The sequence below is a fragment of the Anomalospiza imberbis genome, chromosome 2 (assembly GCF_031753505.1).
Source record: "Anomalospiza imberbis isolate Cuckoo-Finch-1a 21T00152 chromosome 2, ASM3175350v1, whole genome shotgun sequence".
Classification (NCBI taxonomy): Eukaryota; Metazoa; Chordata; class Aves; order Passeriformes; family Viduidae; genus Anomalospiza; species Anomalospiza imberbis.
In genome coordinates, this window is record NC_089682.1 from 84,454,726 (window position 1) to 84,468,261 (window position 13,536).

Here is a 13,536-nt window from a genome sequence, read left to right on the forward strand (position 1 = left end):
GCGCACACACTTTGGGGATCTAATACTGGGAAGGGCTCTCCAGCTCCCGTTGCGGGTTTGTGATGTGTTCCATTAGTGGAGCCTACTTCGAGTTTGCCTGTCTGTAGGGGAGGCTGTATCTTTCAGACCTATGTGAACGTGGTGCAGGGATTCCTCTGACCTTACATATCCAAAAACAAAGGATAGGAAAAGCTCTCTTGGATTTCACATAAACAATTTGCTGATTTTGAGGAAAACCCCTTGTAGCAGTGAGCTGGGATTATGTGACTTTCTTGCTCTTAAGGAGACATTTAGCAAGGTATATTTTACTGTTTAAATCTAAAAATAGAATGGGTACGCTGTGTTTTGTGATCTCAGTTTAATTTTTCCATTCTCTTTCGTGCACATTTCAAGCTACCTCCTGCAGCTTGCTCTGCAAATGGCCTCACATAATTTGACCATACTGACAGTTTGCTCTTGGTACGAAGCTGAGGCCGTGTTTGTGGGGATGTGTCCTCTCTGTTTCTCAGCTGGATAATCTAAAGGGCAAGGATTATTATGCGAAGCATTGTGCTATAAGCAGCATGAACCGTGTGTGTTCTGTGTGTGCAGTGTCCTGACAGTGACATTGTGCGTGACTCCAGAGCAAGTACTAAAATACTCAGTCCAGGGCATCCTGTAATTGCTTTTGCTCTGCTCTTGCCCCAGAAGGTAGTAATGTCTGGTTATTAATTGTAAGGAAATAAAGTCAAATTCTCTAATAAAATAATTTTGATGTTTGTTTGAGGAAATACATTAATACTTTTAATAGAGAAGGTAGCAACTATTGCACTTCGGACATCTTTTTAAGTTTCAGAGTTGATTTTAATTCCAAGCCTTTTGCAAATACTCATGCAATGGAGCTTTCTCTGTTTTGAGACAGCTATATTTAGAGCTGGAATTTTTATGTGGGTACTGTCTTTATTTTGGGTCTCCGTCTCTCTCATCTATCAGAATTTATTGCTCTAGAACATATATCCTTTCATAATAAAACCACAGGTGAAACCAAGTTCTCTGTGGTTTGATCCAACTTCATTTTTGTTGAAATGTTCCAGATAGCATTAATAATGTTTCTGTTTTTAGGGACTGATCTATGCCAATACAGTGTTCTGAATGAGGGGGACCCTTTCTAACATAAAGTCTTGTGGTAGTCCTGCTCCTGGGCTCTGTGAAACTGGTCAGTTGATACTGACAGAATTGATTTTGTTTGCTTAGCCAAAGTATTGAATGACATTTCAGGAATTTTCTGGTTCTTGAACATTCTCTCTTTACGAGTTCCTGTTGACACTGAGCAAGACTGGCAGTTGAGATGATCTTTGTTTGATTGTTCACTTTGCCAGTTTTGCACGGGGAAGGTTGTAATCTATAAATAATTGAGCAGGAAGATAAACAGGATGTGATGGCTTCTATGAAACTAAGTTCTTTATTATTTGCTATGGTAATACCAGGGGTAGGTCCAATATGAAATGTTATTTACTAGGTTTACCACCAACCTTCCATTCTGTTTGCAGAGCAGAGAGCTTTTACAACAAGAATAATTTAGATTTCTTCATTTTGAGAGTCACCCTTCAGATAAATATTAGGGAGGACTAATATTCATTGAAGGAAGGTGTTCAGCCCTTCAAGGTCAGGCCTTCTTTGATGGCTTCCATTTGCATTGTCATCGGATGATTTCTGAACATGTGGGTCTTGCCAGTGCATTTGATGGTTTCTTCTCCTCATCACCAAGGGTGAACTGAACTCCAAAATAAAAATTTATTATGAAGATCTGTAAATCCCTGCCTGTAGGCTTACATCCTGCTTTTCCCCAAGGCAGCTCATCCAGATGACTGGGGCCTTATCATAGTCCAACTCCTGGAAGTATCCAGCTTCCATCAGCATGATCACCTGCTGTAGGTCAGCACACAGGGAGCTGCATCCTGGGGCTGCTCCAGCTGAGAGCATGAGGTGCTGCAGCCTCATCCAGAGGCAAATGTCCATACTCAGGAGATCTCAAGATTCGTGTAGATAAAGTACAGACTGGAAAGCTGTAAAGTACATTCATATTTACATCCCCAAACCCCTTTTCTCCCGGTCTAACAGGAACCAATGCATCAACAGCAGTGTATCAAAGTTATTTTCAGAGGAGGAATGCTGCTTTCAGATGCTGCAGCTGTTGAGAGTGCCTCAGATGTAGTGAGGGCTGTGAACTGGCCATCCCATCCACAGGCAGATGTGTCCCTGGTACGAGGCTGCCCTGTGAGGACCTCGGGCATTGTGCAGGAAAGTGGCTGCTCAGAAGGAATCCTTGGAGGCTGTTAGTGCTGCACTTGAGAAGTTTTAGGTGGCAAGTGGGGGAAAAAAAGGAATCATTTAAGATGATAGCTCAGGGTAATTAGAGAAGGGCAGGGTGGAGGCCTTTGTGAATAACTGTAGATAGTGTACTGTCACTGGGACCATGGCCTGGACACTAGATCAAGGAAAACTTTGTAATACACTTGGGGAGTGTTCACCCAGCATGGCAGAAGTTGCAGCTCTTTCTGCACAGCAGAGAAGAAAGTACCTTGCACGAGGGACTTCTAGGAGAAGCCTGAGGAGGAGGGATCCAGAGGAGACAAAGTATAGACAGGGATTAAGACTATTCTAGCATCAGGATGCCAGGGTTTAAGAGGAGATGCTTTGCCTCGCCTTTGTGAAATGAAAAAGTACTTCTAGCTGCCTGTTTGGGCAGAAGTGATCAGTGGGGTACTGTTGGTGTGTGTTGAGCCCCACTCCTTCCACATGTTCCCCTGATGTGGCACTTTCCCCACCACTTGTATAACATTATCTGATTTTGGAGTATGAAGCCTAATGGTGGGTGCAGTCTGAACCCTGCCCCAGCCTTTACCAGGTGTTGTCTTAGGGACAAGAGGCTGTAGCACAGCTCCCAGGACAGAGTGTGCATGATTCTCATCCGGTAGCACAGCTCCTCCCTGAGCAACTGAATGTGGCCCAGGTTTTCCTGTGGGCAAAACCTCAGGGGAGACAAAAGGACCTGCAGAAGAGCCCCAGATTGGGAGCCAGCGGTGGTGCTGCCTGTGCTCAGCAGGACAACATGCCATTCTGTACCGTCAGCAGATGTTTGTTTTCATTCTGGTTTGGACAGGCTTGGAGGGAAACTGGATGCTCTCCAGTTCTGTCCATCCCGAATTTCTTCTCATCGAGTAGAGAATAACTGGAGTTATTTCTGTCGTTGCACAAGCACTTGGGTGGTGTTTGTTGACCAGCCATGGTAACCTTGGTGCGAGCCAGATGTGGGAGCTGCTCCCGGGGTGGGCGGGGTGCACTGCACGTGTGTTCCCACTGCGAGCCCCATGCCCCATCTGCCCCTCCTGACCAACATCCCAGAAAAGAGAGCCCCATCTCTGTGGCATCCCGAGGTTCCTGAAAGAGCCTTTCACCACTGGCCTTTGCAACCAGCCTTAGGTTTGCACTTAACCCAGAGAAAATGTTAAAGAAACAGCATTGTGGCATGAGGGGTCATGTTCAGAGCTGGAAAACTGCAGCTTTAGCAATTACAGGAGGAAAAATCAGCATTGAAAAGGCCAGTAAGCCCACAGTGCTGGGCTGGCTGTGCCAGGTGAGTATGTGTGTCTCACGTCACCTTGCTGCATTGCCACCCTCCTCTGGTCAGCAAGGGCTGCAAAGGTGCTGGGCACACCACAATCCTCCTGCTCCTGCTGCTGTAAGTTTCCATGTTCCCATGAATGGATTAGGCAGAGGGAAGTGAGGCCTCTGACATATTTTTCCAAACCAAAACAAAGCTGGCAAGTCTAATTTTAGGCCTGGTTTAATACGGAAATGATATCAATACTGACACAAAGCTTTTCCATTCTCCTGATAATTAATTTCTGTGTATTTGTCTTGTGGGTGGGAAGGGGCTGAGAACTGATAGCTCCCTCTCAACAGCTGGGTTTACAGTCAAAAGTTTTTATCACCAAAGAGCAAAATTAAAGGGAAGCGATACCACACGTGGGCATAGTTTTGCTTCAGTTTGCTGTCGAACCAACATGTTTGAACTCCTGTCTGACTGCCTTGGGACAAGGTGTGTAGCAGTAGAGTATCTGCCTGCCAGCCTTAACTTACAGGGAAGTCTGACTGATGTTCCTCTCTCTCTCTCTCTCTCTCTCTCTCTCTCTCTCTCTCTCTCTCTCTCTCTCTCTCTCTCTCTCCCTCTCTGTGTCCCCACCCCCTTGCTGTCTCTCTGTGCCTGATTTTGTTTGCATGTTAGGTTTTTGTGGCCAGTCCAAACAAAACACAGCCTATTGTGGAGATCCTGTTGAAAAACCAACCCAAGCTAATTGAGTTTCTGAGCAATTTCCAGAAAGAAAGGACGGACGACGAACAATTCACTGATGAGAAGAACTACCTGATTAAGCAAATCCGAGACTTGAAAAAGCCAACAGCATGAAGAACACCTCTTGTTTTCCACTGTAGGCATTAATCTCAGTTGTTAAGCTCTTCTGTGTCCCTTAAACACCACAATAGTGCTTGAGAAGGCACAGCAAGTGCCTGGTTTTTATTTTGTCTTTGTTCCTAGATGTCAAGAGTATAGGGGTTTCACATGAGAACTAAAAAACCAAAAAATCTAGAATAATATATTATTTTTAATCAAGATTTTAATTATTTATGTCAGTTTTGAATCTCTCTGTAATAGAAGCTGGTTTGACAGATTTTTTTTTTTTTTTGTGCTCAAGAAGAATGAACCTCTTTGCTTAACTTTATCAGCAAACTCAAGCACTGGCAAGTGCGCAGAGCAGGTCTTCTGAGGACTGTGACATTGTTCCTTCACACCTGTAGTTGTGACTTGGTTCTAGCGCTGCACACACACAAGACTGTGAAAGAGTACATTGGTCTCTGGAGTTAGCTGTGCTTATAGGTCAGGTTCTTTAGTCAAAACTATGCAAGATGAAAAAGCAGTAAAGGTCACGTTTTTGCTTCATTTTGTGTTCTTTCATCCTTTTCCCCCCCTAGATCAGAGGTTTTCTATTCAGTGCTAGGGAACGGATGGATATATCAGTCATCTAAGCTGTTTCTGCCCAACTCCCATTTCCCTGTGTGTGATCTATCTTGTGCTAGAGCACAGGTTTTTCCTACCAGCTCCCAGCAGTCTCATTAGGAGCAGCCCCATGGACACGGTGCTCACGTGCCCCATAATGGGAAAAGGCAAGGGCAATGCTCCTCCATCAGAGGCCGTGCTATGTTGCTGATAAAGTGAACTCTCACCTACAGAAACCATCCATAGTCAAGAATACTGGGTGGTAGCCAGAGCTACTTGGCTGAATTGTGACAAGGGCTGAGCCTCAGCACCAGAGTGAGAGGAGAGTCCTTAACGTCTTTCCATATGAATTCCAGTCCTGGCTGTGCGAGGTATGGTTGAGCTAAGTTCAGCAAGGAAATAATGAAAAGGCCTCAGCCAGATCTGCTGCATGGGCTGAGGTCACTGAGCCTGCAGGTGCTGTCACAGCTGAGAACATTTACTGGATACTGAGCCAGGAAGGCCAGTGAGCAGCAGCAGGCACCAAAGGCCACCTGTAGTTTGGCATTTTCTGCCCTTGTTCATCCTGACCTGAATTCAGGTTCTGTGTTAAAGTTGTGGAAGAGGAGGTTGCTGCACCTTTTGTGTTTTGAGTTTAATAAGCTCTATGGTACAGACAGCGTTTCCCTGGTGTGTTTGAAGAGCTTTTATTTTCTAACAGGAAAATGTTATTCTGATACTTTAGTAGGAAGTGGAGTTTGAGAGCAGGGAGTAGAAATTTCTTGAATTTTTCTGGACAGCCTAAGTTGTGAGTTTTCCTATTTGCTGTAAGAAAGTTCTCTAGCTTAAACTCTATCTAATGCTTCAGGTAACAGGTGACACTGAATTGTAAAAACAGAACAAGCCCTTTTCTGTCATTAAACTGTTGTATATTGAGGTGACTGATATTTTAATTTATGTGCATTAGAAAAGGGAAGAAACAGAACTGATTGTGGTCTCGTGTTTTTCAGATGTCAGATACACACAGCAAATGTACATCTTAGTTGCCTGGAATTTAAAAAAAAAAATATTTACAAGCTATTAAAGGCATGATTACTGATCACTCTATTTCTGTCTCTGGGGTTTTTTCCCTTCTTGCCTTTCTGTATTGCCAGATTCCATACAGTGCTAAATTCCTTCTCTCCTTTGCCAGCTTGTTTCAGCAGATGGAGAGGGATGAGCACTGCCTTCAAAGCCAATGCTCTCTGAAGCATCACGCCTGCAGCCCTGGCTGGCAGGGGTCTGGCAACCCCAGCCCCAGCCCAGCTTAGCCTGGCCATGAGCCTCACCCCCACCCCATGGGTGGTGTTTGCTGGCAGTGTCACTCTGCCAGGGAGCGTCTCCAGAATTGCAGTCCTCGGAGACAGTCATTTAAATCTGATCCTCTGAGATTGGGAGCCTGAATCCGAAGGGTGCTTGGCTGTGTTTCTGAGCTCCTGGGGTGGGGCTGGTCTCCGGGGCTGGATTAACACAGAGACACGTGTCCATTGCCTCAGCCTTTGGAGTCACATGAGAACATTGGGCTTCCAGCCCGTGCTAGGAAACAGTATCTCATGCCGTGTTGCTGGGGAATGCCTGCCCTTGACAAAGGGAGTGTGAGCCACACAGAGGTGCCCAGAGAGAGTATGTGAGGGGTCACACTGTGAGCACTTTGTCTGCATGGTCTGCACACAGAGGAGCACTTGAAGAGATCCAAACCTGGCGGTAACACGAGGAGCGAGGTTCCACCCTGGTGTCTGCGTAGGCAGAGATGTGTCAGGCCAACAGGGAACAGTGATGGGCCTCGGCCCCACAAAGGAAGCCTTTTCCAGGGCAAGGAGTCTTTGGACCACATGAGAAAGTAAGTGGTAAGGAGGGCTTGTGAAAAAGGGGATCTGTGTGTGTGTCTGCAACAGTGGGAGGAAGAAGTGGTCTTACAGGTAAAATGACACATGCCAGGGCCCTTGCAGCTTGTCTTACCAGAAGCTGGTCCTGCAGTAGATCACACAACACATCTCAAAGTAGAGTCTTGCCCAAGCTCAACTTGATTAGATCTTTGAAAGAAAAAAAAGCATAAAAATTGGTGAAGATGAAATTAAACAATATAATAATATTTCACAGCAGGTGGGGACACAGCCCTAAGTAAATGAAAATGAGGTCTTTCCTAATGTGACTTTGAAATAATGACAGAACTCCCAATTTCCTTTGGTGAATCTAGCCAAATGGTTCTTCTGCCTAAGGGAGTACTCCACCAGGAGTTCACAATTTATCTGAAATTACTATCTGAGGGGGCTGTGTGATTGCAGGATGTGGTTCATCAGAATGAAGGCAGGAAAGAAAATTGTAAACTGGAAAGATAAAGAAGCTGGAGGAAGCCTCTCCATTCCATTCTGCACACAGCATTCAGGGGGTTTGGATCGCATGAATAAATCTCTGCTAACATATGATGTAGGATGCTGCAATGTCAAACCTTATTTGTTACAGCAGAATGCCAGGAATCTTTGAACCATAAGCTTCTGTCATGGGATTTGGACAGCTTGTGCTGAAATCAGGAAAATCTGATTAGAAGCAGCCACAGGCTCCCCAGAGTGTCCTGGTGTAAACAGCAGCAGGTGTGAACCCAGGAGAGGCCAAGGACTCTGGACTTCCACAAATGTGGGAGTTAAGACCGCTTGAGCCTCTTAATCTGCATTCTCCAGAGACAAGATCAGATGAGAAGGAAAAAATGACTTGGGCCTCTGCTGTTATCTAATGATAACAGCACTCATGAGAGGGGAGAGGAGATCCAGATCCCATTTGTTCTCTAGCATGTGCTTTGCTCTTGTTTGTGAAATTGGAGCAGGGCTAAGAGAACCCAGGCCTCTTTCCAAGGGGTGCAGTGGTCAGTAGAGAAGCTTTTTCTCTGGGCCAACAAATGCTTCATTTCTCTTTCTGAAGCAGAAGCACTTCAATGTTTTGGCAGAAAGCACCTTCCTGCAGAACATCTTATGTCTGGCAGTGAAAGCTGAGGCAGAGAACATACAGGTTTTGGTCCCTATGACATAAAAGGGAATTGTATGTAACTCTCCCACTCCTTGACTAAGTGTTCTTGTATAAAGATGCAGGTTTCCATGGACTGAGCATGAGGTGTCCCACAGCCTCCAATGGGAGGTTCAGCCCCATGGTGAGAGGCAATCCCATGAGCAAGAGCTGCTGTGGCCTGGGGAAGAGAAGGAGCTGAAGTCCCTACCATCCCAGCCCAAGCTGAAGGGAAGCCTTGCCTTCAGCAAAAGCTCCAATCCCTCAGGGTGTGATGTGAAAGGCCACAAGGTACCAGCAGCCCAAGCCAGCTCTGAGCACAGTTGGTGCTGGGCAGGCAACATGGGATCAGGCTAAGGGGAAACCCAAAACAAGGTTAGCAGTTTCGGCCATGTGGTTCAGCTCTAAGCCAAGCATCTCACAGGGCTGTGAGTTGACCCAGCTCCCCCAAGAACCCCAGGGAGAGGCAGGCAGTGAGCCCAACCCTCCTGACTCATGGTCCTGCTCCACAGTGCCTGCCTTGAGCTGGCCTCTCTTTCTAGGAATGTGAGAGGAGGAAAAACAATCAAACAACCCACCCCCTTCCTATGGCATTGGTTGAGAGGAGCTTTCCAAAGCCACGGTAAAAATTACCTTTCCCACCTCAGGCTGTGTCACATTGAGCGGCAGCACAGGGACAGCCTGTGCCTGTGCCAGGGCTGTAGCGCCCAGCCATGGCCAGCAGCTCCCCCCACCTGGCTCAGTAATGATGGCGCACTGGGGACAGGGACATGTGGGGTGCCAGCACATCCTGTGAGGCAGCGGCCTGCCTTGCACCATCACCACTACTACAAGTGGCTGTTTCCATCGCCCTGTGGGCACTGGCAGCCCCTGGGAGGGCTTTGCTGCTGAGCATTGGCCCAGGAAAGCCCCGCATTGCCCTCGCTGTCTGTCAGACTGCAGAGCCCTGCTGTGGCGCGGCACATCAGGCATGGCCAGGTGTCCCACACCATCTCAACCGCCTCCGTCCCACAGTGTACCAATTTTGCACATTGGTAGTGATGCCCACAGGGCCATGGGATACTGTGTGCTTTTCTTCAGAGCCTCTCTCTCCCCCAAGCACAGATTTGGGAATGAAATTTCCAAATGTCATTGTCCCATGGCCAAAAATGTAACCTATATATTTCAACTGCCACACTGTGCCAGCAGACACCTCCAGCATGTTGAGCTTTGACAAGTAGTTGGACACAACCAGCACCTGACTACCAAGGTGACAGGTAGGAACAGTTTTTTGGTTGCACAACAGACACCAGCCCAGTCATGGCATCATAGCCCAGCTCCTCACAGTTAAAGAAAAAAAACCCACTCAAATCCCCAAAATGGCTCTCCTGGGAAGAGCAACCAGTATGCCAATGAATATAGTTATTTCTTCTGAGTGCATGGAGAAGACAGCATCTTGTCTTTGGGGCCATGAAGTGCCTTACTCAACTCTTATGAATAGAGGCTCTTTATTTCCAAATTGCGGGGTATGTTGTCTCTACTGGCGCTCAGCTTTGGCAATGCCCTTCAACTCGCTTGTAGACCAGCTGGCTTGACAAGCGTTTGGAGTGGATTTAAAAATACCATTGTCAAAGCAGAGCCCGCTGCATCTGTTTGTGCAAACATGCAGTCAGGGTTGGCTTTTCAGCACACCGCGGCACAGCCCTGCCCCGGCAGCCAGCAGGGAGCAAACAAACCCGGCCTTTGCTCAGGCAGATGGTCAGATGCCCAACAGGGTCTGTGTGCCTGGGACAAGCAGGAGCCTGCAAAGAGCAGGGCTCTTGAAATCCCATGGGGGAAGTGGAGAAAGGCATCTCCTCCCCATTTTAAAGCTGGGTGTGGGGGAAAATTTATATTCACAGATGAACTCGCCTTGTGCCCCAAGGAACGTCAAGGGCAGAGCCACAATTAGCTCATAGCACAGAGCAGGTTCTTGCTGTGGGTTGACAGCCTTCCTGTCAAAGGCTCAAAGGAAAGTGACACTGGGGAATAGCAGGCAAGAAAGCAAGATGTCCCAGGGGACAGCAGGCATTGCAGAGGGAGGAGAGACAAATGTTCATTCCAACAAAAGAACCAGCTATCCTGCTAATGCATACCACTTCTTGCCATGCAGTTAAGCTCCTCTGCTTCCTGCTGCCTTTTGTTTTCTCTAGCTAAAACTGTCTTTCCCCACAATAAGAATAAAAGACTAAGTGAAGGTGAATGCACTGGCATTCACATTATCTTACATACATCTTTCAGGTAGTTCTGAAATAACACTGGGGAGGAGGAAATGTGTCTGTGCTGGCATTTGTGTGACATGTCCCTAAGGCCTGGCTCTTGTTGAAGTTATTGTTCAAGTGCTTCATGGTTTCCCCACATTTCTTCAACCCTTTGTTTTTCCTCCAAGTTACAAATTTAGCTGCCCTGGTGGAAAATTTACTGGCAAAGCAGTGAGGTGACCTCACTGAAGCCAAAGTACAGATAGTTGTGCAACAAGGGTGAAGAAGGAGGAAAAAGTCAGGCTTAGTTGTTAATATACCTGTCTTGTGCCACTGAGGAACGCGGTGAAGCTTGAACAGACCCCATCCCTCCAACAATGATCCTGTAGCTACAGGAAGCTACCCAGTCCTGAGGCAGAGCCTGGCTTCCCAGGAAATCAAAGTGGAAAATTTCCTGTATAAACAGCTGATACTTGGGGTGCAGAAGATAAACGTCACACTGCAAAATACCCCAGGGGAAAAAACATGCTCAGCATTTTGCTCTGCATGTCTGTTCCCAGCCCAAGCTTGGTGAAGCCTGCGCTGCTGCACACCAAGTGAGAAGGCCCTTTTTCTACACAGTGGATGTGCTAGCCATGATTTTTCCTCTTCCATTTATGAGTTTTGAGCTGCCTTGAATGTTCTGACATTTATAATGAGCATCAGCACACCTTTGTCTTGTTCTGTCCGCAGCAGCAGGACTCTCTGGGTACCGGTCACAATCACAGAATCATGGAGTGGTTGGGGTTGGAAGGGCCCTCTGGAGACCACCCTGTCCAAATCCTCTGCTAAAGCAGAAACAGGTTGCAAAGGATTGCACCAAGGTGGGTTTTGAGTGTCTCCGGGGAAGCAGACTCCACAGCCTATCTGGGCAGTCGGTTCCACTGCTCTGTTACCCATGCAATAAAGAATTTTCCCCTCATATTCAGATGGAACTCCCTGTGCTTTGTGTGTACCCGTTGCTCCATGCTCCTTTCACTGGGATCCATTGGAGTGTGGCCTCACTATCTTTACAGATCCAACCCTAAGGCATTTGTTTCACTAATATAATATATGTAAATAATACAATATAAATTTCATGCGGCAGACGAGAGCTGGAATTGCTCCTGGGCAGCAGCTCAGCACGCCGCGAGTCCCGGCATCCCTGTGGCGCCCGGCACTCCCCGGTCCCGCTCCCCGGGCATTTCCCTGCCAACAGCGCCCTCTCCCGGCCTTCCTTTGCCGGCTGGCGGGGGCGGCCGCGCTGGGGAAATTAATTTAATTTATTGCGAATCAAATCTGAGCAGGATAATGAGAAATAAACACATCTTAGAACAACTTCCCTTTACTCCTCTCTTCTTCCCGGGCTCAGCTTCACTCCCGAATTGTCTAACTTCTCCCCTCCAGCAGCACGGGGAAAAGGAATGGGAACTGCGGTCAGTCACCACACTTTTATCTCTGCCGCTCCTTCGTCCTCAGGGCGGGGTCTCCTCACACTCTTCCCCTGTTCCACCGTGAGGTCCCTCCCACGGGCGAGAGTCCTCCAGGAATTTCAACATGCATCCTTCCCTCGGGCTGCAGTTCTTCATGAACTGCTCCATTGTGGGTCACAAGTCCTGCCAGCAAACCTGCTCCGGAGGGGCTCCTCTCTCCACCGACTTCCCACAGGTGCTGCCAGGAGCCCGCTCCAGCACGGGCTTCCCACGGGGTCACAGCCTCCTTTGGCATGCACCTGCTCCAGCGTGGAGCTCTCCCTGGGCTGCAGGGGGACACAGGCTGCCCTATGGACCTCCCTGGGCTGCAGGGGGACACAGGCTCCCCTATGGACCTCCCTGGGCTGCAGGGGGACACAGGCTCCCCTATGGACCTCCCTGGGCTGCAGGGGGACACAGGCTCCCCTATGGACCTCCCTGGGCTGCCGGGGGACACAGGCTCCCTTATGGACCTCCCTGGGCTGCCGGGGGACACAGGCTCCCCTATGGACCTCCCTGGGCTGCAGGGGCTCAGCTGCCTCCCCATGGTCTGCATCAAGGGCTGAGGGGAATCTCTGCTCCAGCGCCTGGAGCACCTCCTGCCCTCCTTCTCCACTGACCTTGGTGTCTGCAGAGCTGCTCCTCTCACATATTCTCACTCTTCTCTCTGGCTGCAATGTTGCAGCTTTTCCCCACTTCTTAAACCTATTATCCCACTGGCACCATCATGGTGACTGCTGGGCTTGGCCTTGGCCAGAGCTTTATCCATCCTGGAGCTGGCTGGCATTGGATCTGTCAGATATGGGCAAAACTTCTGGAAGCATCTCACAGAAGCAACCCCAGAAGCCACCCACTACCAAAACCTTGCCACACAAACCCAATGCAACGTAACCCAGATCTATATGAAATCAGCACATACCATCAGCCTTCTTGCTTTCCTATTCTCCAAGCAATGTCACTTACTGGATCCAACAAATTAAAGCCAGATGTTTGGAGTCTGGTTTGCAGGCCCAACGGCTGAAACAAATAAATCTATTTAGAGGACTACAAAGCTTTTCAGAGTAGTCCCCACATAAAACATAGCTCTGGGAAGCCTGTCCCTTTGCCAGTCTGGCTGTTTCCCACTGTCTGCTCACTGTGGTCTACGATGACATTTCAGTTCAAGAGCACTTCTGAAAGGCATCTCCCATCTGTCCCCACATACTGTATGCAGCTCTGCAACATGAGCCAGTCTTGGAGGGCATTGAGTGGATTCCTTTCAGCCTAACAGGAAAACTAACTGTAGGAATAGCCAAAATACACTCCACTGGCTATCAGGCCCCCAGTCCAAATGCCCGGCCTGGAACCAGGTGGATGTGAAACGCCCAGTGGGAGCCCCAGCATCATCCACTTGATGCTACAGCCTTGCTGCCCTACAGCCACACTGGGGGCAGGCACCATTCTCGGCTCCCATCATATGGCAGTGATCCCGCTCTGCTCTGCTCTGTGGTGACTGGGAACTGGGGCCCCTGGGTATGCCCATACAGGCAATCCAGGGCAGCAAGGCAGGGACCAATTTTACTGTTGGATGGTCAAAGCTGCATCCACTTTGATCCTCTCCAACCAAGGAACAGGCCATGGAGGTGGCAGCTTGCAGTGCTCCCTGATGCAGTTTCCATTCTCCTGAGGAAGAGGAAATTAATCCTCATGGGCCAAGGAAGGGGATTCCAGCCCTTTCCTGGGGCAGGAGGCAAAGTCTCATGTTGAGACAAATTCTTCACGCAGAGCAGAGGGAGGC

The 13,536-nt window shown here is 48.4% G+C and overlaps 2 protein-coding genes across 7 annotated transcripts in view; one reads left to right on the plus strand and one right to left on the minus strand.

Annotated features, from left to right (window-relative positions):
- CAB39L (calcium binding protein 39 like) overlaps positions 1-6,120 on the plus strand; it is a 59,632-nt gene extending 53,512 nt beyond the window's left edge. For both annotated transcript variants that reach the window (XM_068182145.1, XM_068182146.1), the window contains one exon: positions 4,268-6,120. In XM_068182145.1, the coding sequence (XP_068038246.1) occupies positions 4,268-4,447 (180 nt within the window). In that variant the 3' untranslated portion in view covers positions 4,448-6,120. The remainder of the gene's footprint in view (positions 1-4,267) is intronic.
- The window catches only part of CDADC1 (cytidine and dCMP deaminase domain containing 1), a 43,726-nt gene that overhangs the window by 12,827 nt on the left and 17,363 nt on the right, over positions 1-13,536 (minus strand). For 3 of the 5 annotated variants that reach the window (XR_010996505.1, XR_010996502.1, XR_010996501.1), the window contains 3 exons: positions 11,612-12,776; positions 10,590-10,694; positions 7,013-7,086 (listed from right to left, as the gene is read on the minus strand). The gene's annotated coding sequence lies outside the window, so the exon portion shown is untranslated. Of the gene's footprint in view, positions 1-4,996; positions 6,790-7,012; positions 7,087-10,589; positions 10,695-11,611; positions 12,777-13,536 lie in introns of those variants that run through there. The other 2 variants (XR_010996504.1, XR_010996503.1) reach the window with 2 other exon arrangements.